The 24,807-nt window shown below is 45.2% G+C and overlaps 1 protein-coding gene across 1 annotated transcript; it reads right to left on the bottom strand.

The window, feature by feature from the left end:
* Window positions 1-1,541: 1,541 nt before the first annotated feature.
* LOC142922633 (oxygen-dependent coproporphyrinogen-III oxidase, mitochondrial-like) lies at window positions 1,542-24,807 on the bottom strand. The gene is made up of 6 exons (XM_076063458.1): window positions 24,652-24,807; window positions 22,288-22,426; window positions 17,031-17,753; window positions 12,455-12,513; window positions 7,712-7,757; window positions 1,542-6,601 (listed from the first exon to the last, which is right to left on the bottom strand). The coding sequence occupies exons 1-6, from the start codon at window positions 24,740-24,742 to the stop codon at window positions 6,517-6,519; spliced, it is 1,143 nt and encodes a 380-aa protein (XP_075919573.1). The 5' UTR covers window positions 24,743-24,807; the 3' UTR covers window positions 1,542-6,516.

Raw genomic sequence — 24,807 nt, 5'->3', positions numbered from 1 at the left:
ATCAACACCACCACCATCAACAACACCACCACCACCTCCATCATCAACACCACCACCACCATCAACAACACCACCATCAACACCATCACCTCCACCACCAACACCACCACCATCAACAACACCATCATCAACACCACCATCATCACCACCACCACCATCACCAACACCACCACCACCAACACCATCATCAACACCACCACCATCAACACCACCACCACCAACACCACCACCATCAACACCACCACCACCAACACCACCACCATCAACACCACCATCATCATCATGAACACCACCATCAACAACACCACCACCACCACCTCCATCATCAACACCACCACCACCATCAACAACACCACCATCAACACCATCACCCCACCAACACCACCACCATCAACACCACCATCATCACCACCACCACCATCACCAACACCACCACCACCAACACCATCATCAACACCACCACCATCAACACCACCACCATCAACAACACCACCACCACCTCCATCATCAACACCACCACCACCATCAACAACACCACCATCAACACCATCACCTCCACCACCATCACCCCTCTCACTCCCACCATCAACACCACCACCAACACCATCACTCACCATCAACACCACCACCATCACCACCATCTACACCATCACCATCAACACCATCACCACCAACACCATCATCAACACCACCATCACCACCATCAACACCACAATCACCTCCAACATCAACACCACCACCATCATCAACATCATCATCACCACCATCACCATCACCACCACCATCAACACCACCACCACCACCATCACCTGGATCCATGGACGCCACTGAGAGTAGTAGGAGGAGGTGGAAGAGGATGAGGGTGAGGTGTCGACGAGGTGTAGAAGACATCGCGAGGAGGTGGAGGAGGTGCAGGAGGAGGTGGAGGAGGAGGTGGAGGAGACGACCGAGAAGTGGCAGAACACAGTGGGTAAGACACGAGGAGGGGCCAAGGCGGTGGGGGAGGAGTCAAGAGATCAGGGGGGAGGAGCCAAGGGAAGGGAGGAGTCAAGGGAAGGGATCAGTGGGGGAGGAGCCAAGGGAAGGGGGGAAGGAGGAAAGGGGGAGGAGTCAAGGGAAGGGATCAGTGGGGGAGGAGCCAAGTGAAGGGGGGAGGAGGAAAGGGGGAGGAGTCAAGGGAAGGGATCAGTGGGGTAGGAGCCAAGGGAAGGGAGGAGGAAAGGGGGAGGAGTCAAGGGAAAGGATCAGTGGGGGAGGAGCAAAGGGGAGGATGAAAGGGGGAGGAGTCAAGAGAAGGGATCAGTGGGGGAGGAGCCAAGGGAAGGGGAGGAGGAAAGGGGGAGGAGTCAAGGGAAGGGTGGGGAGGAAGCCAAGGGGGAGGAGTCAAGTAGGGGAAGAGTCACCGAGGGGGGAGGAGTTACCCAGGGGGAGGGAGGAGTTACTGAGGGGGGGTAATCACGGGAAGGGGGAGGAGTCACCGATTGGGGGGGAGGAGTCACCGATTGGGGGGGCGGAGTCACGGAGAGAGGCTCAGGCGAGAGTTAAGATTAAAAAAAAACTTTATTGAAAACGTCGTAGAAATATAGATCGATTACATTTATTGATGGCTACATTCACTGGGTGGTAAGTGCATCGATAATTATCAAAGTAACTTTATGGACAGCTCCACATTAGTGAGGTGCAGGGGGGGTAGGGATTCAATTCAATAACTTTATCGATAGCAGCTGGGTAATCAAAGTAAACTTTATCGATAACCATCGGAATCGAATAACTTGATAAGGATTGTATAACTTTATAGGCAACACAAACACACCAATTTTAAAGCTCAGATTAACATTCAATAACTTTACCAACAGCGGGACTTATATAAAACATTGGTAATCACTTTACTGATTAATATTCAACAACTTTATAAAGTGGTTTAAAGTATTCTTGGTTCTTTCGGTAAAGTCACCACGTAGAAGGGAAACAATAAAATGATAAAAATATAAAACAATTTTTTAAATAAAGTAATAAAATAATACAAATATCATCAAATAATCAAAATATTTTTAAAAATGTGATTTTTATATTCTTGGTTCTTTCGGTAAAGTCACCACGTAGAAGGGAAACAATAAAATAATAAAAAGATAAAAAATGTTTTTTTATATTTTTATAAAGTAATAAAATAATAAAAATATCATCAAATAATAAAAATATTTAAAAAAATGTGATTTTTATATTCTTGGTTCTTTCGGTAAAGTCACCACGTAGAAGGGAAACAATAAAATAATAAAAAGATAAAACATTTTTTTAAATATTTTTATAAAGTAATAAAATAATAAAAAATATCATCAAATAATAAAAATATTTTAAAAAATGTGATTTTTATATTCTTGGTTCTTTCGGTAAAGTCACCACGTAGAAGGGAAACAATAAAATAATAAAAATATAAAACAGCAAGAAAAACATTACATTTTGATTTAAAGCTTTCGTGACTGCAGTAATTCATATTCTTAGTTTTTTCGGTAAAGTCACGTTGAAGAGAAACAACAAAATATATAAAAAAAACTAAGAATAAAAACATTATTGTTGTGGTATTCACACCTGATGATGATTGCTTGTGTTGCAGTCCAAACGTCGTGAGAATTTTATTGTTTTATATTTTTATTATTTTATTGTTTCCCTTCTACGTGGTGGTGACTTTACCCAAAGAACCAAGAATAATAATTTTATTGTTTTATATTTTTTTATTATTTTATTGTTTCCCTTCTACGTGGTGGTGACTTTACCCAAAGAACTCAAGAATAATAATTTTATTGTTTTATATTTTTATTATTTTATTGTTTCCCTATCTACGTGGTGGTGACTTTACCGAAAGAACCAAGAATAATAATTTTATTGTTTTATATTTGTATTATTTTATTGTTTCCCTATCTACGTGGTGGTGACTTTACCGAAAGAACCAAGAATAATAATTTTATTGTTTTATATTTTTATTATTTTATTGTTTCCCTATCTACGTGGTGGTGACTTTACCGAAAGAACCAAGAATAAGAATTTTATTGTTTTATATTTTTATTATTTTATTGTTTCCCTTCTACGTGGTGGTGACTTTACCGAATGACCCAAGAATAATAATTTTATTGTTTTATATTTTTATTATTTTATTGTTTCCCTTCTACGTGGTGGTGACTTTACCGAAAGAACCAAGAATAATAATTTTATTGTTTTATATTTTTATTATTTTATTGTTTCCCTATCTACGTGGTGGTGACTTTACCGAAAGAACCAAGAATAAGAATTTTATTGTTTTATATTTTTATTATTTTATTGTTTCCCTTCTACGTGGTGGTGACTTTACCGAATGAACCAAGAATAATAATTTTATTGTTTTATATTTTTATTATTTTATTGTTTCCCTTCTACGTGGTGGTGACTTTACCGAAAGAACCAAGAATAATAATTTTATTGTTTTATATTTTTATTATTTTATTGTTTCCCTATCTACGTGGTGGTGACTTTACCGAAAGAACCAAGAATAATCATTTTATTGTTTTATATTTTTATTATTTTATTGTTTCCCTTCTACGTGGTGGTGACTTTACCGAAAGAACCAAGAATAATAATGTTATTGTTTTATATTTTTATTATTTTATTGTTTCCCTATCTACGTGGTGGTGACTTTACCGAAAGAACCAAGAATAATAATTTTATTGTTTTATATTTTTATTATTTTATTGTTTCCCTTCTACGTGGTGGTGACTTTACCGAAAGAACCAAGAATAATAATGTTATTGTTTTATATTTTTATTATTTTATTGTTTCCCTTCTACGTGGTGGTGACTTTACCGAAAGAACCAAGAATATCAAAAAGTGATTTAACATCGGTATAACTTTATCAGTAGCCTCACTGACGTCGGTATAACTTTATCAGTAGCCTCACTGACATCGCTATAACTTCATCAGTAGCCTCACTGACGTCAAATTTCGATTTAAAGCTTTCGTGACTGCAATTATTCATCTTCTTTGGTTCTTTCGGTAAAGTCACCACGTAGAATGAGAATAAAATAATAAATTGATAAAATAAAATAACACAATAATATTCTCACGTTTCTGACGTCACTATGACTTTATCAGTAGCCTAACTGACGTCACTATAACTTTATCAGTAGCCTCACTAACGTTGGTATAACTTTATCAGTAGCCTCACTGACGTCGGTATAACTTTATCAGTAGCCTCACTGACGTCGGTATAACTTTATCAGTAGCCTCACTGACGTCGGTATAACTTTATCAGTAGCCTCACTGACGTCGGTATAACTTTATCAGTAGCCTCACTGACGTCGGTATAACTTTATCAGTAGCGTCACTGACGTCGCTATAACTTCATCAGTAGCCTCACTGACGTCGCTATAACTTTATCAGTAGCCTCACTGACGTCACTATAACTTTATCAGTAGCCTCACTGACGTCGCTATAACTTTATCAGTAGCGTCACTGACGTCGCTATAACTTTATCAGTAGCCTCACAGACGCTGGTATAACTTTATCAGTAGCCTCACTGACGTTGGTATAACTTTATCAGTAGCCTCACTGACGTCGCTATAACTTTATCAGTAGCCTCACTGACGTCGGTATAACTTGATCAGTAGCCTCACTGACGTCGCTATAACTTTATCAGTAGCCTCACTGACGTCGCTATAACTTTATCAGTAGCCTCACTGACGTCGGTATAACTTTATCAGTAGCGTCACTGACGTCGCTATAACTTTATCAGTAGCCTCACTGACGTCGCTATAACTGTATCAGTAGCCTCACTGACGTCGCTATAACTTTATCAGTAGCCTCACTGACGTCGGTATAACTTTATCAGTAGCCTCACTGATGTCGCTATAACTTTATCAGTAGCCTCACTGACGTCGGTATAACTTTATCAGTAGCCTCACGGACGTCGCTATAACTTTATCAGTAGCGTCACTGACGTCGCTATAACTTTATCAGTAGCCTCACTGACGTCGCTATAACTTTATCAGTAGCCTCACTGACGTCGCTATAACTTTATCAGTAGCCTAACTGACGTCGCTATAACTTTATCAGTAGCCTCACTGACGTCGCTATAACTTTATCAGTAGCCTAACTGACGTCACTATAACTTTATCAGTAGCCTCACCAACGTTGGTATAACTTTATCAGTAGCCTCACTGACGTCGGTATAACTTTATCAGTAGCCTCACTGACGTCGGTATAACTTTATCAGTAGCCTCACTGACGTCGGTATAACTTTATCAGTAGCCTCACTGACGTCAGTATAACTTTATCAGTAGCCTCACTGACGTCGGTATAACTTTATCAGTAGCGTCACTGACGTCGCTATAACTTCAGTAGCCTCACTGACGTCGCTATAACTTTATCAGTAGCCTCACTGACGTCGCTATAACTTTATCAGTAGCGTCACTGACGTCGCTATAACTTTATCAGTAGCCTCACAGACGCTGGTATAACTTTATCAGTAGCCTCACTGACGTTGGTATAACTGTATCAGTAGCCTCACTGACGTCGCTATAACTTTATCAGTAGCCTCACTGACGTCGCTATAACTTTATCAGTAGCCTCACTGACGTCGCTATAACTGTATCAGTAGCCTCATTGACGTCGCTATAACTTTATCAGTAGCCTCACTGACGTCGGTATAACTTTATCAGTAGCCTCACTGATGTCGCTATAACTTTATCAGTAGCCTCACTGACGTCGGTATAACTTTATCAGTAGCCTCACGGACGTCGCTATAACTTTATCAGTAGCGTCACTGACGTCGCTATAACTTTATCAGTAGCCTCACTGACGTCGCTATAACTTTATCAGTAACCTCACTGACGTCGGTATAACTTGATCAGTGGCCTCACTGACGTCCCTATAACTTTATCAGTAGCGTCACTGACGTCGCTATAACTTTATCAGTAGCCTCACTGACGTCGCTATAACTTTATCAGTAGCCTCACTGACGTCGGTATAACTTTATCAGTAGCCTCACTGACGTCGCTATAACTTTATCAGTAGCCTCACTGACGTCGGTATAACTTTATCAGCAGCCTCACTGACGTCGGTATAACTTTATCAGTAGCCTCACTGATGTCGCTATAACTTTATCAGTAGCGTCACTGACGTCGCTATAACTTTATCAGTAGCCTCACTGACTTCGGTATAACTTTATCAGTAGCGTCACTGACGTCGCTATAACTTTATCAGTAGCCTCACTGACGTCGCTATAACTTTATCAGTAGCCTCACTGACGTCGCTATAACTTTATCAGTAGCGCCATATGGTGAGTGGTTGAGTGAGCGGTTGAGTGGGTGAGTGGGTGAGGAGTGAGTGGGTGAGTGGGTGAGGAGTGAGTTGCGAGTGGTTGAGTGAGTGGTGAGTAAATGGTTGAGTGAGCGGTTGAGTGTTGAGTGAATGGGTGAGTAGCGAGCGAGTGAGTGAGTGTTGAGAAGTGGTGAGTGAGATGGTGAGTGAGATGGTGAGTGAGATGGTGAGTCAGACCCAGTCTCTAGGGTTTCTCAGCACGTCCAGCATCTTCTCCTCAGGGCTCCCAGGCTCCGGCTCAAACGCATACTCCCACCTGGTGAGGGGTGGTGAGCGGTGGGTGGGTGAGTGGGTGGGTGAGTGAGTGGGTGGGTGAGTGAGTGGGTGAGTGAGTGGGTGGGTGAGTGGGTGAGTGAGTGGGTAAGTAGGTTAGTGGGTGAGTGGGTTAGTGGATGGGTGAGTGGATGGGTTAGTGGGTGGGTTAGTGGATGGGTGAGTGAGTGGGTTAGTGGGTGGGTTAGTGGATGGGTGAGTGAGTGGGTGGGTGAGTGGGTGAGTGGGTGAGTGAGTGGGTGAGTGGGTTAGTGGATGGGTGAGTGGGTGGGTTAGTGGGTGGGTTAGTGGATGGGTGAGTGAGTGGGTTAGTGGGTGGGTTAGTGGGTGGGTGAGTGGGTTGGTGAGTGGGTTGGTGAGTGAGTGGGTTAGTGGGTGGGTTAGTGGGTGGGTCAGTGAGTGGGTGGGTTAGTGGGTGGGTGCATGAGTGGGTGAGTGAGTAGGTGAGAGTTAGTAGGTGGGTGGGTGAGTGGGTGGGTGGGTTGGTGAGTGAGTGAGTGGGTGGCGGAGTGGGTGAGTAGGTGAGTGAGTAGGTGAGTAAGTGGGTGAGTAGGTGAGTGAGTAGGTGAGTGAGTGGGTGAGTAGGTGAGTGAGTAGGTGAGTGAGTGTGTGGGTGAGTGGGTGAGTGAGTGAGTGGGTGAGTGAGTAGGTGAGCGACTAGGTGAATAGGTGAGTGTGTGGGTGAGTGAGTGACTAGGTGAGTGACTAGGTGAGTGTGTGGGTGAGTGAGTGACTAGGTGAGTGAGTAGGTGAGTGACTAGGTGAGTGTGTGGGTGAGTGGGTGAGTGAGTGACTAGGTGAGTGACTAGGTGAGTGTGTGGGTGAGTGGGTGAGTGAGTGACTAGGTGAGTGAGTAGGTGAGTGACTAGGTGAGTGTGTGAGTGGGTGAGTGAATGACTAGGTGTGTGGGTGAGTGAGTGACTAGGTGAGTGACTAGGCGAGTGAGTGTGTGAGTGACTAGGTGAGTAGGTGAGTGACTAGGTGAGTGAGTGAGTGACTAGGTGAGTGAGTGAGTGACTAGGTGAGTGAGTGAGTGACTAGGTGAGTGAGTGACTAGGTGAGTGACTAGGTGAGTGGGTGAGTGGCTACTCACCGGGCGGTGAGGGGTAGCGACATCAGGATGCTCTCTGTACGTGAACCTGGTGTCGCCAGCCCAAACTTGGTGAGTGACTAGGTGAGTGAGTGAGTGACTGGGTGAGTGAGTAGGTGAGTGACTAGGTGAGTGAGTGAGTAGGTGAGTGAGTAGGTGAGTGACTAGGTGAGTGACTAGGTGAGTGAGTGAGTAGGTGAGTGAGTAGGTGAGTGACTAGGTGAGTGGGTGAGTGAGTGGGTGAGTGAGTAGGTGAGTGACTAGGTGAGTGAGTAGGTGAGTGGGTGAGTGAGTAGGTGAGTGACTAGGTGAGTGACTAGGTGAGTGAGTAGGTGAGTGGGTGAGTGAGTGACTAGGTGAGTGGGTGAGTAGGTGAGTGAGTGACTAGATGAGTGACTAGGTGAGTGACTAGGTGAGTGAGTGACTAGGTGAGTGACTAGGTGAGTGAGTAGGTGAGTGACTAGGTGAGTGAGTAGGTGAGTGAGTTGGTGAGTGAGTGGGTGAGTGAGTGACTAGGTGAGTGAGTGGGTGAGTGTGTAGGTGAGTGTGTAGGTAACTAGGTGAGTGAGTAGGTGAGTGACTAGGTGAGTGACTAGGTGAGTGACTAGGTGTGTGGGTGAGTGGCCACTCACCGGGCGGTGAGGGGTAGAGACATCAGGATGCTCTCTGTACGTGAACCTGGTGTCGCCAGCCCAAACTAGGTGAGTGACTAGGTGAGTGAGTGAGTGACTAGGTGAGTGACTAGGTGAGTGACTAGGTGAGTGAGTGAGTGACTAGGTGAGTGAGTAGGTGAGTGACTAGGTGAGTGAGTGAGTAGGTGAGTGAGTAGGTGAGTGACTAGGTGAGTGACTAGGTGAGTGAGTGAGTAGGTGAGTGAGTAGGTGAGTGACTAGGTGAGTGGGTGAGTGAGTGGGTGAGTGAGTAGGTGAGTGACTAGGTGAGTGAGTAGGTGAGTGGGTGAGTGAGTAGGTGAGTGACTAGGTGAGTGACTAGGTGAGTGAGTAGGTGAGTGGGTGAGTGAGTGACTAGGTGAGTGGGTGAGTAGGTGAGTGAGTGACTAGATGAGTGACTAGGTGAGTGACTAGGTGAGTGAGTGACTAGGTGAGTGACTAGGTGAGTGAGTAGGTGAGTGATTAGGTGAGTGAGTAGGTGAGTGAGTTGGTGAGTGAGTGGGTGAGTGAGTGACTAGGTGAGTGAGTGGGTGAGTGTGTAGGTGAGTGTGTAGGTAACTAGGTGAGTGAGTAGGTGAGTGACTAGGTGAGTGACTAGGTGAGTGACTAGGTGTGTGGGTGAGTGGCCACTCACCGGGCGGTGAGGGGTAGAGACATCAGGATGCTCTCTGTACGTGAACCTGGTGTCGCCAGCCCAAACTAGGTGAGTGACTAGGTGAGTGAGTGAGTGAGTGACTAGGTGAGTGACTAGGTGAGTGACTAGGTGAGTGAGTGAGTAGGTGAGTGAGTAGGTGAGTGACTAGGTGAGTGACTAGGTGAGTGAGTGAGTAGGTGAGTGACTAGGTGAGTGGGTGAGTGAGTGGGTGAGTGAGTAGGTGAGTGACTAGGTGAGTGAGTAGGTGAGTGGGTGAGTGAGTAGGTGAGTGACTAGGTGAGTGACTAGGTGAGTGAGTAGGTGAGTGGGTGAGTGAGTGACTAGGTGAGTGGGTGAGTAGGTGAGTGAGTGACTAGATGAGTGATTAGGTGAGTGACTAGGTGAGTGAGTGACTAGGTGAGTGACTAGGTGAGTGAGTGACTAGGTGAGTGACTAGGTGAGTGAGTAGGTGAGTGAGTTGGTGAGTGAGTGGGTGAGTGAGTGACTAGGTGAGTGAGTGGGTGAGTGTGTAGGTGAGTGTGTAGGTAACTAGGTGAGTGAGTAGGTGAGTGACTAGGTGAGTGACTAGGTGAGTGACTAGGTGTGTGGGTGAGTGGCCACTCACCGGGCGGTGAGGGGTAGAGACATCAGGATGCTCTCTGTACGTGAACCTGGTGTCGCCAGCCCAAACTTGGTGAGTGACTAGGTGAGTGACTAGGTGAGTGAGTGACTAGGTGAGTGACTAGGTGAGTGACTAGGTGAGTGAGTAGGTGAGTGACTGGGTGACTAGGTGAGTGACTAGGTGAGTGAGTGAGTAGGTGAGTGACTAGGTGAGTGACTAGGTGAGTGAGTAGGTGAGTGACTGGGTGACTAGGTGAGTGAGTGACTAGGTGAGTGACTAGGTGAGTAGGTGAGTGACTAGGTGAGTGACTAGGTGAGCGACTAGGTGAGTGAGTAGGTGAGTGACTAGGTGAGTGACTAGGTGAGTGACTAGGTGAGTGAGTAGGTGTGTGGGTGAGTGTGTAGGTAACTAGGTGAGTGACTAGGTGTGTGGGTGAGTGGCCACTCACCGGGCGGTGAGGGGTAGAGACATCAGGATGCTCTCTGTACGTGAACCTGGTGTTGCCAGCCCAAACTTGGTGAGTGACTAGGTGAGTGACTAGGTGAGTGAGTGAGTGAGTGTGTAGGTGAGCGACTAGGTGAGTGACTAGGTGAGTGAGTGAGTGAGTAGGTGAGTGACTAGGTGAGTGACTAGGTGAGTGAGTTGGTGAGTGAGTGGGTGAGTGAGTGACTAGGTGAGTGAGTGGGTGAGTGGGTGAGTGAGTGACTAGGTGAGTAGGTGAGTGAGTAGGTGAGTGACTAGGTGAGTGAGTGAGTAGGTGAGTGAGTAGGTGAGTGACTAGGTGAGTGAGTGAGTGACTAGGTGAGTGAGTAGGTGAGTGACTAGGTGAGTGAGTGACTAGGTGAGTGACTAGGTGAGTGAGTGAGTAGGTGAGTGACTAGGTGAGTGACTAGGTGAGTGAGTGAGTGTGTAGGTGAGCGACTAGGTGAGTGACTAGGTGAGTGAGTGAGTGAGTAGGTGAGTGACTAGGTGAGTGACTAGGTGAGTGAGTTGGTGAGTGAGTGGGTGAGTGAGTGACTAGGTGAGTGAGTGGGTGAGTGAGTGGGTGAGTGAGTGAGTGAGTAGGTGAGTGAGTGAGTAGGTAAGTGACTAGGTGAGTGACTAGGTGAGTGAGTAGGTGAGTGAGTGAGTGGGTGAGTGAGTAGGTGACTAGGTGAGTGACTAGGTGAGTGACTAGGTGAGTGACTAGGTGAGTGACTAGGTGAGTGAGTGACTAGGTGAGTGAGTGACTAGGTGAGTGAGTGACTAGGTGAGTGAGTGGGTGAGTGTGTAGGTGAGTGACTAGGTGAGTGAGTAGGTGAGTGAGTGAGTGGGTGAGTGAGTAGGTGAGTAGGTGAGTGACTAGGTGAGTGGGTGAGTGGCCACTCACCGGGCGGTGAGGGGTAGAGACATCAGGATGCTCTCTGTACGTGAACCTGGTGTCGCCAGCCCAAACTAGGTGAGTGACTAGGTGAGTGAGTGAGTGAGTGACTAGGTGAGTGACTAGGTGAGTGAGTGACTAGGTGAGTGAGTGGGTGAGTGAGTGGGTGAGTGAGTGACTAGGTGAGTAGGTGAGTGAGTAGGTGAGTGACTAGGTGAGTGAGTAGGTGGGTGAGTGGCCACTCACCGGGCGGTGAGGGGTAGAGACATCAGGATGCTCTCTGTACGTGAACCTGGTGTCGCCAGCCCAAACTAGGTGAGTGACTAGGTGAGTGACTAGGTGAGTGAGTTGGTGAGTGAGTGGGTGAGTGAGTGACTAGGTGAGTGAGTGGGTGAGTGAGTGGGTGAGTGAGTGACTAGGTGAGTAGGTGAGTGAGTAGGTGAGTGACTAGGTGAGTGAGTAGGTGGGTGAGTGGCCACTCACCGGGCGGTGAGGGGTAGAGACATCAGGATGCTCTCTGTACGTGAACCTGGTGTCGCCAGCCCAAACTTGGTGAGTGAGTGGGTGAGTGACTAGGTGAGTGACTAGGTGAGTGAGTGACTAGGTGAGTGAGTGACTAGGTGAGTGAGTGACTAGGTGAGTGACTAGGTGAGTGACTAGGTGAGTGACTAGGTGAGTGAGTAGGTGAGTGAGTGAGTGAGTAGGTGAGTGAGTGAGTGACTAGGTGAGTGACTAGGTGAGTGACTAGGTGAGTGACTAGGTGAGTGAGTAGGTGAGTGAGTGAGTGAGTAGGTGAGTGAGTGAGTGAGTGACTAGGTGAGTGACTAGGTGAGTGACTAGGTGAGTGACTAGGTGAGTGACTAGGTGAGTGGGTGGGTGAGTGGGTGAGTGAGTGGGTGGGTGAGTGAGTAGGTGAGTAGGCGAGTGACTAGGTGAGTAGGTGAGCGAGTGAGTGGGTGAGTGTGTAGGTGACTAGGTGAGTGACTAGGTGAGTGTGTAGGTAACTAGGTGAGTGACTAGGTGAGTGTGTAGGTGAGTGTGTAGGTGAGTGAGTAGGTGAGTGAGTGGCCACTCACCGGGCGGTGAGGGGTAGAGACATCAGGATGTTCTCTGTACGTGAACCTGGTGTCGCCAGCCCAAACTTGGTGAGTGACTAGGTGAGTGACTAGGTGAGTGACTAGGTGAGTGACTAGGTGAGTGACTAGGTGAGTGACTAGGTGAGTGACTAGGTGAGTAGGTGAGTGACTAGGTGTGTGGGTGAGTAGGTGAGTGAGTGGGTGAGTGTGTAGGTGAGTGAGTGACTAGGTGAGTGAGTGGGTGAGTGTGTAGGTGAGTGAGTGACTAGGTGAGTGAGTAGGTGAGTGAGTGAGTGACTAGGTGAGTGACTAGGTGTGTGGGTGAGTAGCCACTCACCGGGCGGTGAGGGGTAGAGACATCAGGATGCTCTCTGTACGTGAACCTGGTGTCGCCAGCCCAAACTTGGTCCCTCGGTCGTGGAGGAGATTGAACTCCACGTAGCTGCGTCACCACGGCAACAACAACCACGGTAACCATGGAAACCACGGGAACCACCACCACGGCAACAACAACCACTATACCACTACTATAGTAATATTAGTAGTGTATACTATTACTACTATAGTAATATTAGTAGTATATAGTATACTACTACTACAGTAATATTAGTAGTATATAGTATACTACAACTATAGTTATATTAGTAGTGTATAGTATACTACTACTATAGTAATATTAGTAGTGTATAGTATATACTACTACTATAGTAATATTAGTAGTGTATAGTATACTACTACTATAGTAATATTAGTAGTGTATAGTATACTACTACTATAGTAATATTAGTAGTGTATACTATTACTACTATAGTAATATTAGTAGTATATAGTATACTACTACTACAGTAATATTAGTAGTATATAGTATACTACAACTATAGTTATATTAGTAGTGTATAGTATACTACTACTATAGTAATATTAGTAGTGTATAGTATATACTACTACTATAGTAATATTAGTAGTGTATAGTATACTACTACTATAGTAATATTAGTAGTGTATAGTATACTACTACTATAGTAATATTAGTAGTGTATACTATTACTACTATAGTAATATTAGTAGTATATAGTATACTACTACTACAGTAATATTAGTAGTATATAGTATACTACAACTATAGTTATATTAGTAGTGTATAGTATACTACTACTATAGTAATATTAGTAGTGTATAGTATATACTACTACTATAGTAATATTAGTAGTGTATAGTATACTACTACTATAGTAATATTAGTAGTGTATAGTATACTACTACTATAGTAATATTAGTAGTGTATAGTATACTATTACTATAGTAATATTAGTAGTGTATAGTATACTACAACTATAGTTATATTAGTGTACTATACACTACAAATATTACTATAGTAGTAGTATACTATACACTACTAATATTACTATAGTAGTAGTAGTATACTATACACTACTAATATTACTATAGTAGTAGTGTACTATACACTACTAATATTACTATAGTAGTAGTAGTATACTATACACTACTAATATCACTATAGTAGTATATACTATACACTACTAATATTACTATAGTAGTATATACTATACACTACTAATATTGCTATAGTAGTAGTGTACTATACACTACAAATATTACTATAGTAGTAGTATACTATACACTACTAATATTACTATAGTAGTAATAGTATACTATATACTACTAATATTACTATAGTAGTAGTATACTATATACTACTAATATTACTATAGTAGTAGTATATACTATACACTACTAATATTACTATAGTAGTAGTATACTATACACTACTAATATTACTATAGTAGTAGTAATATACTATATACTACTAATATTACTATAGTAGTAGTATACTATACACTACTAATATTACTATAGTAGTATATACTATACACTACTAATATTGCTATAGTAGTAGTGTACTATACACTACAAATATTACTATAGTAGTAGTATACTATACACTACTAATATTACTATAGTAGTAGTAGTATACTATACACTACTAATATCACTATAGTAGTATATACTATACACTACTAATATTACTATAGTAGTAGTATACTATACACTACTAATATTACTATAGTAGTAGTATACTATACACTACTAATATTACTATAGTAGTATATACTATACACTACTAATATTGCTATAGTAGTAGTGTACTATACACTACAAATATTACTATAGTAGTAGTAGTATACTATACACTACTAATATTACTATAGTAGTAGTATACTATACACTACTAATATTACTATAGTAGTAGTATACTATACACTACTAATATTACTATAGTAGTAGTAGTATACTATATACTACTAATATTACTATAGTAGTAGTATATACTATACACTACTAATATTACTATAGTAGTAGTAGTATACTATACACTACTAATATTACTATAGTAGTAGTAGTATACTATACACTACTAATATTACTATAGTAGTAGTAGTATAATATATACTACTAATATTACTATAGTAGTATACTATATACTACTAATATTACTATAGTAGTAGTATATACTATACACTACTAATATTACTATAGTAGTAGTAGTATAATATATACTACTAATATTACTATAGTAGTATACTATATACTACTAATATATATTAGTAGTGTATAGTATACTACTACTACTATAGTAATATTAGTAGTGTATAGTATACTACTACTACTATAGTAATATTAGTAGTGTATAGTATACTACTACTATAGTAATATTAGTAGTATATAGTATACTACTACTACTATAGTAATATTAGTAGTGTATAGTATACTACTACTATAGTAATATTAGTAGTGTATAGTATACTACTACTATAGTAATATTAGTAGTGTATAGTATACTACTACTACTATAGTAATATTTGTAGTGTATAGTACACTACTACTATAGCAATATTAGTAGTGTATAGTATACACTACTATAGTAATATTAGTAGTGTATAGTATACTACTACTATAGTAATATTAGTAGTGTATAGTATACTACTACTATAGTAATATTAGTAGTGTATAGTATATACTACTATAGTGATATTAGTAGTGTATAGTATACTACTACTACTATAGTAATATTAGTAGTGTATAGTATACTACTACTATAGTAATATTTGTAGTGTATAGTACACTACTACTATAGCAATATTAGTAGTGTATAGTATATACTACTATAGTAATATTAGTAGTGTATAGTATACTACTACTATAGTAATATTAGTAGTATATAGTATATTACTACTACTATAGTAATATTAGTAGTGTATAGTACACTACTACTATAGTAATATTAGTAGTGTATAGTATACTACTACTATAGTAATATTAGTAGTGTATAGTATACTACTACTATAGTAATATTTGTAGTGTATAGTACACTACTACTATAGTAATATTTGTAGTGTATAGTACACTACTACTATAGTAATATTAGTAGTACATAGTATACTACTACTATAGTAATATTAGTAGTGTATAGTATACTACTACTACTATAGTAATATTAGTAGTATATAGTATACTACTACTATAGTAATATTAGTAGTGTATAGTATACTACTACTACTATAGTAATATTAGTAGTGTATAGTATACTACTACTACTATAGTAATATTAGTAGTGTATAGTATACTACTACTATAGTAATATTAGTAGTATATAGTATACTACTACTATAGTAATATTAGTAGTGTATAGTATACTACTACTATAGTAATATTAGTAGTGTATAGTATACTACTACTATAGTAATATTAGTAGTATATAGTATACTACTATAGTAATATTAGTAGTGTATAGTATACTACTACTATAGTAATATTAGTAGTGTATAGTATATACTACTATAGTAATATTAGTAGTGTATAGTATACTACTATAGTAATATTAGTAGTGTATAGTATACTACTATAGTGATATTAGTAGTGTATAGTACACTACTACTATAGTAATATTAGTAGTGTATAGTATACTACTACTACTATAGTAATATTAGTAGTATATAGTATACTACTACTATAGTAATATTAGTAGTGTATAGTATACTACTACTACTATAGTAATATTAGTAGTATATAGTATACTACTACTACTATAGTAATATTAGTAGTGTATAGTATACTACTACTACTATAGTAATATTAGTAGTGTATAGTATACTACTACTATAGTAATATTAGTAGTGTATAGTATATACTACTATAGTAATATTAGTAGTGTATAGTATACTACTACTATAGTAATATTAGTAGTGTATAGTATACTACTACTACTATAGTAATATTAGTAGTGTATAGTATACTACTACTATAGTAATATTAGTGTATAGTATACTACTACTATAGTAATATTTGTAGTGTATAGTACACTACTACTACTATAGTAATATTAGTAGTGTATAGTATACTACTACTACTATAGTAATATTAGTAGTGTATAGTATACTACTACTACTATAGTAATATTAGTAGTGTATAGTATACTACTATAGCAGTAGTATAGTAGCACTATAGTACTACTACTATAGTAGTATAGTATTACTATAGTAGTATAGTACTACTATAGTAGCACTATACTACTATAGTAGTACTACTATAGCACTATACTACTATAGTACTACTATAGTACTATACTACTATAGTACTACTATAGTACTAGTACTATAGTACTAGTACTACTATTACTACTAGTACTATTACTATACTAGTACTATAGTAGTAGTACTAGTACTACAGTACTAGTACTATTACTACTACTACTATTACAGTACTAGTACTATAGTACTAGTACTGTAATAGTACTATAGTACTATAGTACTCACCGTCCCCGCCGCAGCTGTTGCCAGCGCCGCTGGGCCCCGTCGTGGTTGCCGTGGCGACGTCGTATAGTACCGGTACTATAGTACTATAGTACCGGTACTATAATAGTACTATAGTAGTACTCACCGTCCCCGCCGTAGCTGTTGCCAGCGCCGCTGGGCCCCGTCGTGGTTGCCGTGGCGACGTCGCTCCACCACGGGCAGGTAGGAGGGCAGCACGGCTCGCCCACACGCTCGCACCACCGCAAACGCTCCCTCGGGGTCCTCACCACCACCACCCTCACCCTCACCACCCTCACCACCACCACCCTCACCACCACCCTCACCACCACCCTCACCACCACCCTCACCACCACCCTCACCACCACCACCCTCACCACCACCCTCGCCACCCTCGCCACCGGAGGGCGAGGTGAGTGGGTGGTGAGCCGACGGCATTGCCGAGGGCGAGGTGAGCGGGTGGTGAGCGGCCGAGGGCGAGGTGAGCGGGTGGTGAGCGGCCGAGGGCGAGGTGAGCGGGTGGTGAGCGGCCGAGGGCGAGGTGAGCGGGTGGTGAGCGGCCGAGGGCGAGGTGAGCGGGTGGTGAGCGGCCGAGGGCGAGGTGAGCGGGTGGTGAGCGGCCGAGGGCGAGGTGAGCGGGTGGTGAGCCGACGGCATTGCCGAGGGCGAGGTGAGCGGGTGGTGAGCGGACGGCATTGCCGAGGGCGAGGTGAGCGGGTGGTGAGCGGAGGGCGTTGCCGAGGTGAGCGGGTGGTGAGCGGCCGAGGGTGAGGTGAGGTCGTCGAAGAAGATTCCGCCGACGCCGCGGCGCTCGCCGCCACGGTGAGGCAGGGAGAAGTAGTCGTCACACCTGGTGAGGAGGTGGTGAGGGTGGTGAGGAGGGGGTGAGGAGGTGGTGAGGAGGAGGGGAGAAGTAGTCGTCACACCTGGTGAGGAAGAGGTGGTGAGGAGGTGGTGAGGAGGGGGTGAGGAGGGGGTGAGGAGGTGGTGAGGAGGGGGTGAGGAGGGGGTGAGGAGGGGAGAAGTAGTCGTCACACCTGGTGAGGGTGAGGAGGTGGTGAGGAGGTGGTGAGGAGGTGGTGGTGGTGAGGAGGGTGGTCCGGAGGGAGTGAGGAGGTGTAGTGAGTGTCTGTAGTGAGTGTCTGTAGGTGTAGTGAGTGTCTGTAGGTGTAGTGAGTGTCTGTAGTGAGTGTCTGTAGGTGTAGTGAGTGTCTGTAGGTGTAGTGAGTGTCTGTAGGTGTAGTGAGTGTCTGTAGTGAGTGTCTGTAGGTGTAGTGAGTGTCTGTAGGTGTAGTGAGTGTCTGTAGGTGTAGTGAGTGTCTGTAGGTGTAGTGAGTGTCTGTAGTGAGTGTCTGTAGGTGTAGTGAGTGTCTGTAGGTGTAGTGAGTGTCTGTAGGTGTAGTGAGTGACTGTAGGTGTAGTGAGTGTCTGTAGGTGTAGTGAGTGTCTGTAGTGAGTGTCTGTAGGTGTAGTGAGTGTCTGTAGGTGTAGTGAGTGTCTGTAGGTGTAGTGAGTGTCTGTAGGTGTAGTGAGTGTCTGTAGGTGTAGTGAGTGTCTGTAGGTGTAGTGAGTGACTGTAGGTGTAGTGAGTGTCTGTAGGTGTAGTGAGTGTCTGTAGTGAGTGTCTGTAGGTGTAGTGAGTGTCTGTAGGTGTAGTGAGTGTCTGTAGGTGTAGTGAGTGTCTGTAGTGAGTGTCTGTAGGTGTAGTGAGTGTCTGTAGGTGTAGTGAGTGTCTGTAGGTGTAGTGAGTGTCTGTAGATGTAGTGAGTGTCTGTAGTGAGTGTCTGTAGGTGTAGTGAGTGGCTGTAGTGAGTGTCTGTAGGTGTAGTGAGTGGCTGTAGGTGTAGTGAGTGGCTGTAGTGAGTGTCTGTAGGTGTAGTGAGTGTCTGTAGTGAGTGTCTGTAGGTGTAGTGAGTGTCTGTAGTGAGTGTCTGTAGGTGTAGTGAGTGTCTGTAGTGAGTGTCTGTAGGTGTAGTGAGTGTCTGTAGTGAGTGTCTGTAGGTGTAGTGAGTGCCTGTAGGTGTAGTGAGTGTCTGTAGGTGTAGTGAGTGTCTGTAGGTGTAGTGAGTGACTGTAGGTGTAGTGAGTGTCTGTAGGTGTAGTGAGTGTCTGTAGGTGTAGTGAGTGTCTGTAGGTGTAGTGAGTGTCTGTAGGTGTAGTGAGTGTCTGTAGGTGTAGTGAGTGTCTGTAGGTGTAGTGAGTGACTGTAGGTGTAGTGTCTGTAGGTGTAGTGAGTGTCTGTAGGTGTAGTGTCTGTAGGTGTAGTGAGTGACTGTAGGTGTAGTGAGTGACTGTAGTGAGTGACTGTAGGTGTAGTGAGTGTCTGTAGATGTAGTGAGTGTCTGTAGTGAGTGTCTGTAGGTGTAGTGAGTGTCTGTAGGTGTAGTGAGTGACTGTAGTGAGTGACTGTAGGTGTAGTGAGTGTCTGTAGATGTAGTGAGTGTCTGTAGTGAGTGTCTGTAGGTGTAGTGAGTGTCTGTAGGTGTAGTGAGTGTCTGTAGGTGTAGTGAGTGTCTGTAGTGAGTGTCTGTAGGTGTAGTGAGTGACTGTAGGTGTAGTGAGTGACTGTAGGTGTAGTGAGTGTCTGTAGTGAGTGTCTGTAGGTGTATTGAGTGTCTGTAGTGAGTGTCTGTAGGTGTAGTGAGTGTCTGTAGGTGTAGTGAGTGACTGTAGGTGTAGTGAGTGTCTGTAGGTGTAGTGAGTGTCTGTAGGTGTAGTGAGTGACTGTAGTGTAGTGAGTGTCTGTAGGTGTAGTGAGTGTCTGTAGTGAGTGTCTGTAGGTGTAGTGAGTGTCTGTAGTGAGTGTCTGTAGGTGTAGTGAGTGTCTGTAGGTGTAGTGAGTGTCTGTAGGTGTAGTGAGTGTCTGTAGGTGTAGTGAGTGTCTGTAGGTGTAGTGAGTGTCTGTAGTGAGTGTCTGTAGGTGTAGTGAGTGTCTGTAGGTGTAGTGAGTGTCTGTAGGTGTAGTGAGTGGCTGTAGGTGTAGTGAGTGACTGTAGGTGTAGTGAGTGACTGTAGGTGTAGTGAGTGTCTGTAGGTGTAGTGAGTGGCTGTAGTGAGTGTCTGTAGGTGTAGTGAGTGTCTGTAGGTGTAGTGAGTGTCTGTAGGTGTAGTGAGTGTCTGTAGGTGTAGTGAGTGGCTGTAGTGAGTGTCTGTAGGTGTAGTGAGTGTCTGTAGATGTAGTGAGTGTCTGTAGTGAGTGTCTGTAGGTGTAGTGAGTGGCTGTAGTGAGTGTCTGTAGGTGTAGTGAGTGGCTGTAGTGAGTGTCTGTAGGTGTAGTGAGTGGCTGTAGTGAGTGTCTGTAGGTGTAGTGAGTGTCTGTAGGTGTAGTGAGTGTCTGTAGGTGTAGTGAGTGGCTGTAGTGAGTGTCTGTAGGTGTAGTGAGTGGCTGTAGGTGTAGTGAGTGGCTGTAGTGAGTGTCTGTAGGTGTAGTGAGTGTCTGTAGTGAGTGTCTGTAGGTGTAGTGAGTGTCTGTAGTGAGTGTCTGTAGGTGTAGTGAGTGTCTGTAGTGAGTGTCTGTAGGTGTAGTGAGTGCCTGTAGGTGTAGTGAGTGTCTGTAGGTGTAGTGAGTGTCTGTAGTGAGTGTCTGTAGGTGTAGTGAGTGTCTGTAGGTGTAGTGAGTGTCTGTAGGTGTAGTGAGTGTCTGTAGGTGTAGTGAGTGTCTGTAGGTGTAGTGAGTGTCTGTAGGTGTAGTGAGTGACTGTAGGTGTAGTGTCTGTAGGTGTAGTGAGTGTCTGTAGGTGTAGTGTCTGTAGGTGTAGTGAGTGACTGTAGGTGTAGTGAGTGACTGTAGTGAGTGACTGTAGGTGTAGTGAGTGTCTGTAGATGTAGTGAGTGTCTGTAGTGAGTGTCTGTAGGTGTAGTGAGTGTCTGTAGGTGTAGTGAGTGACTGTAGTGAGTGACTGTAGGTGTAGTGAGTGTCTGTAGATGTAGTGAGTGTCTGTAGTGAGTGTCTGTAGGTGTAGTGAGTGTCTGTAGGTGTAGTGAGTGTCTGTAGGTGTAGTGAGTGTCTGTAGTGAGTGTCTGTAGGTGTAGTGAGTGACTGTAGGTGTAGTGAGTGTCTGTAGTGAGTGTCTGTAGGTGTAGTGAGTGACTGTAGGTGTAGTGAGTGACTGTAGGTGTAGTGAGTGTCTGTAGTGAGTGTCTGTAGGTGTATTGAGTGTCTGTAGTGAGTGTCTGTAGGTGTAGTGAGTGTCTGTAGGTGTAGTGAGTGACTGTAGGTGTAGTGAGTGTCTGTAGGTGTAGTGAGTGTCTGTAGGTGTAGTGAGTGTCTGTAGGTGTAGTGAGTGACTGTAGTGAGTGTCTGTAGGTGTAGTGAGTGACTGTAGGTGTAGTGTCTGTAGGTGTAGTGAGTGTCTGTAGGTGTAGTGAGTGTCTGTAGGTGTAGTGAGTGTCTGTAGGTGTAGTGAGTGTCTGTAGTGAGTGTCTGTAGTGAGTGTCTGTAGGTGTAGTGAGTGTCTGTAGGTGTAGTGAGTGTCTGTAGGTGTAGTGAGTGTCTGTAGGTGTAGTGAGTGTCTGTAGGTGTAGTGAGTGTTTGTAGGTGTAGTGAGTGTCTGTAGGTGTAGTGAGTGACTGTAGTGAGTGTCTGTAGGTGTAGTGAGTGACTGTAGTGAGTGTCTGTAGGTGTAGTGAGTGACTGTAGTGAGTGTCTGTAGGTGTAGTGAGTGTCTGTAGGTGTAGTGAGTGTCTGTAGTGAGTGTCTGTAGGTGTAGTGAGTGTCTGTAGGTGTAGTGAGTGTCTGTAGGTGTAGTGAGTGTCTGTAGGTGTAGTGAGTGACTGTAGTGAGTGACTGTAGGTGTAGTGAGTGGCTGTAGTGAGTGTCTGTAGGTGTAGTGACTGTAGGTGTAGTGAGTGTCTGTAGGTGTAGTGAGTGTCTGTAGGTGTAGTGAGTGTCTGTAGGTGTAGTGAGTGTCTGTAGGTGTAGTGAGTGTCTGTAGGTGTAGTGAGTGACTGTAGGTGTAGTGAGTGACTGTAGGTGTAGTGAGTGTCTGTAGTGAGTGTCTGTAGGTGTAGTGAGTGACTGTAGTGAGTGTCTGTAGGTGTAGTGAGTGTCTGTAGGTGTAGTGAGTGTCTGTAGGTGTAGTGAGTGACTGTAGTGAGTGTCTGTAGGTGTAGTGAGTGTCTGTAGGTGTAGTGAGTGACTGTAGGTGTAGTGAGTGACTGTAGTGAGTGACTGTAGGTGTAGTGAGTGTCTGTAGGTGTAGTGAGTGGCTGTAGTGAGTGACTGTAGTGAGTGTCTGTAGGTATAGTGAGTGTCTGTAGGTGTAGTGAGTGGCTGTAGTGAGTGTCTGTAGGTGTAGTGACTGTAGTGAGTGACTGTAGGTGTAGTGAGTGACTGTAGTGAGTGACTGTAGTGAGTGACTGTAGTGAGTGACTGTAGGCGTCACCACTTCTTGTAGTGGCGGTAGAGGCCAGGGAAGGCTGTGAGTGCCGCCTGTAGGGTGCCGTGGAAGTGGGTGACGTCCTCCTCCACCAGGAAACTCGGAGTCATGTCGGTACCACCACCAAACCACCACACCGTGCCGCCTACAACCACAACCATACAACAACCACAACCATACAACAACCACAACCATCACCACAACCATACAACAACCATCACCACAACCATCACCACAGCCACAACCATACAACAACCATCACCACAACACAACCATACAACAACCACAACCATACAACAACCATCACCACAACACAACCATACAACAACCACAACCATACAACAACCATCACCACAACACAACCACCACCACAACCATCACCACAACCACACAACAACCACAACCATACAACCACAACTCTCTCTGAGCGCCCACCTCTCCACTCACTCACCAACCCACCCACCCACTCACTCACCAACCCACCCACCACCCACTCACCAACCCACCCACTCACCAACCCACCCACCCACCCACCAACCCACCCACCCACTCACCAACCCACCCACCCACTCACCAACCCACCCACCCACTCACCCACCCACTCACTCACCCACCCACTCACCAACCCACCCACTCACTCACCAACCCACCCACCCACCCACTCACTCACCAACCCACCCACCTACTCACCCACTCACTCACCAACCAACCCACCCACCAACCCACCCACCCACTCACCCACCCACCCACCCACTCACCCACCCACCCACCCACCCACTCACCCACCCACTCACCCACCCACCCACTCACCCACCCACCCACCCACTCACCCACCCACCCACTCACCCACCCACCCACTCACTCACCCACTCACCAACCCACCCACCCACTCACCCATCCACTCACCCACCCACCCACTCACCCACCCACCCACCCACTCACCAACCCACCCACCCACTCACCAACCCACCCACCTACTCACCAACCCACTCACCCACTTACCCACTCACCCAACCACCCACCCACTCACTCACTCACCAACCAACCCACCCACTCACTCACCAACCAACCCACCCACCCACCCACTCACCCACCCACCCACTCACCCACCCACCCACTCACCAACCCACCCACCCACTCACCAACCCACCCCAACCCACCCACCCACTCATCCACTCACCCACCCACCCACTCACCAACCCACTCACCCACCCACTCACCAACCCACCCACCCACCCACTCACCAACCCACCCACTCACTCACTCACCAATCAACCCACCCACTCACCCACCCACTCACCCACCCACCAACCCACCCACCCACCCACTCACCCACCCACCCACTCACCCACTCACCCACCCACCCACTCACCCACTCACCCACCCACTCACCCACCCACCCACCCACCCACTCACCCACCCACCCACTCACCCACCCACCCACTCACTCACCCACTCACCAACCCACCCACCCACTCACCCATCCACTCACCCACCCACCCATCCACCCACTCACTCACCAACCCACTCACTCACCAACCCACCCACTCACTCACCAACCCACCCACCCACTCACTCACCAACCCACCCACCCACTCACCAACCCACCCACCTACTCACCAACCCACTCACCCACTCACCCAACCACCCACCCACTCACTCACCAACCCACTCACTCACCAACCAACCCACCCACCCACCCAACCACCCACCCACTCACCAACCCACCCACCCACTCACCAACCCACCCCAACCCACCCACCCACTCACCCACCCACCCACTCATCCACTCACCCACCCACTCACCCACCCACTCACCAACCCACCCACTCACCAACCAACCCACCCACCCACCCACTCACTCACCCACCCACCCACTCACTCACCCACCCACCCACCCACCCACCCACCCACCCACTCACCCACCCACTCACCAACCCACCCACCCACTCACCCATCCACTCACCCACCCACCCATCCACCCACTCACTCACCAACCCACTCACTCACCAACCCACCCACTCACTCACTCACCAACCCACCCACCCACTCACTCACCAACCCACCCACCCACTCACCAACCCACCCACCTACTCACCAACCCACTCACCCACTCACCAACCCACTCACCCACTTACCCACTCACCCAACCACCCACCCACTCACTCACCAACCCACCCACCCACTCACTCACCAACCAACCCACCCACTCACTCACCAACCAACCCACCCACTCACTCACCAACCAACCCACCCACCCACCCACTCACTCACTCACCCACCCACCCACCCACCCACTCACCCACCCACCCACTCACCCACCCACCCACCCACTCACCCACCCACCCACCCACTCACCCACCCACCCACCTTGTTGCTGCTGAATCTCAAAGTAGCGGTAGTTGAAGTGCAGTGTGGGCACGTGGGGGCTGTGTGGGTGGATCACCGAGCTCACGCCCATCGCCACAAACGGGTACTGGCCTGCCAGAGCAACAACAACAACAACCACAACCACAACAATAACCA

This window comes from Petromyzon marinus, unplaced genomic scaffold (genome assembly GCF_048934315.1).
Source record: "Petromyzon marinus isolate PM22_M1 ecotype Great Lakes invasive population unplaced genomic scaffold, UKy_Petmar_22M1.pri1.0 PM_Scaffold_125, whole genome shotgun sequence".
NCBI classification, from domain to species: Eukaryota; Metazoa; Chordata; class Hyperoartia; order Petromyzontiformes; family Petromyzontidae; genus Petromyzon; species Petromyzon marinus.
The sequence above is the reverse complement of the archived record's forward strand: the minus strand, read 5'-3'. Positions and strand labels throughout refer to the sequence as shown.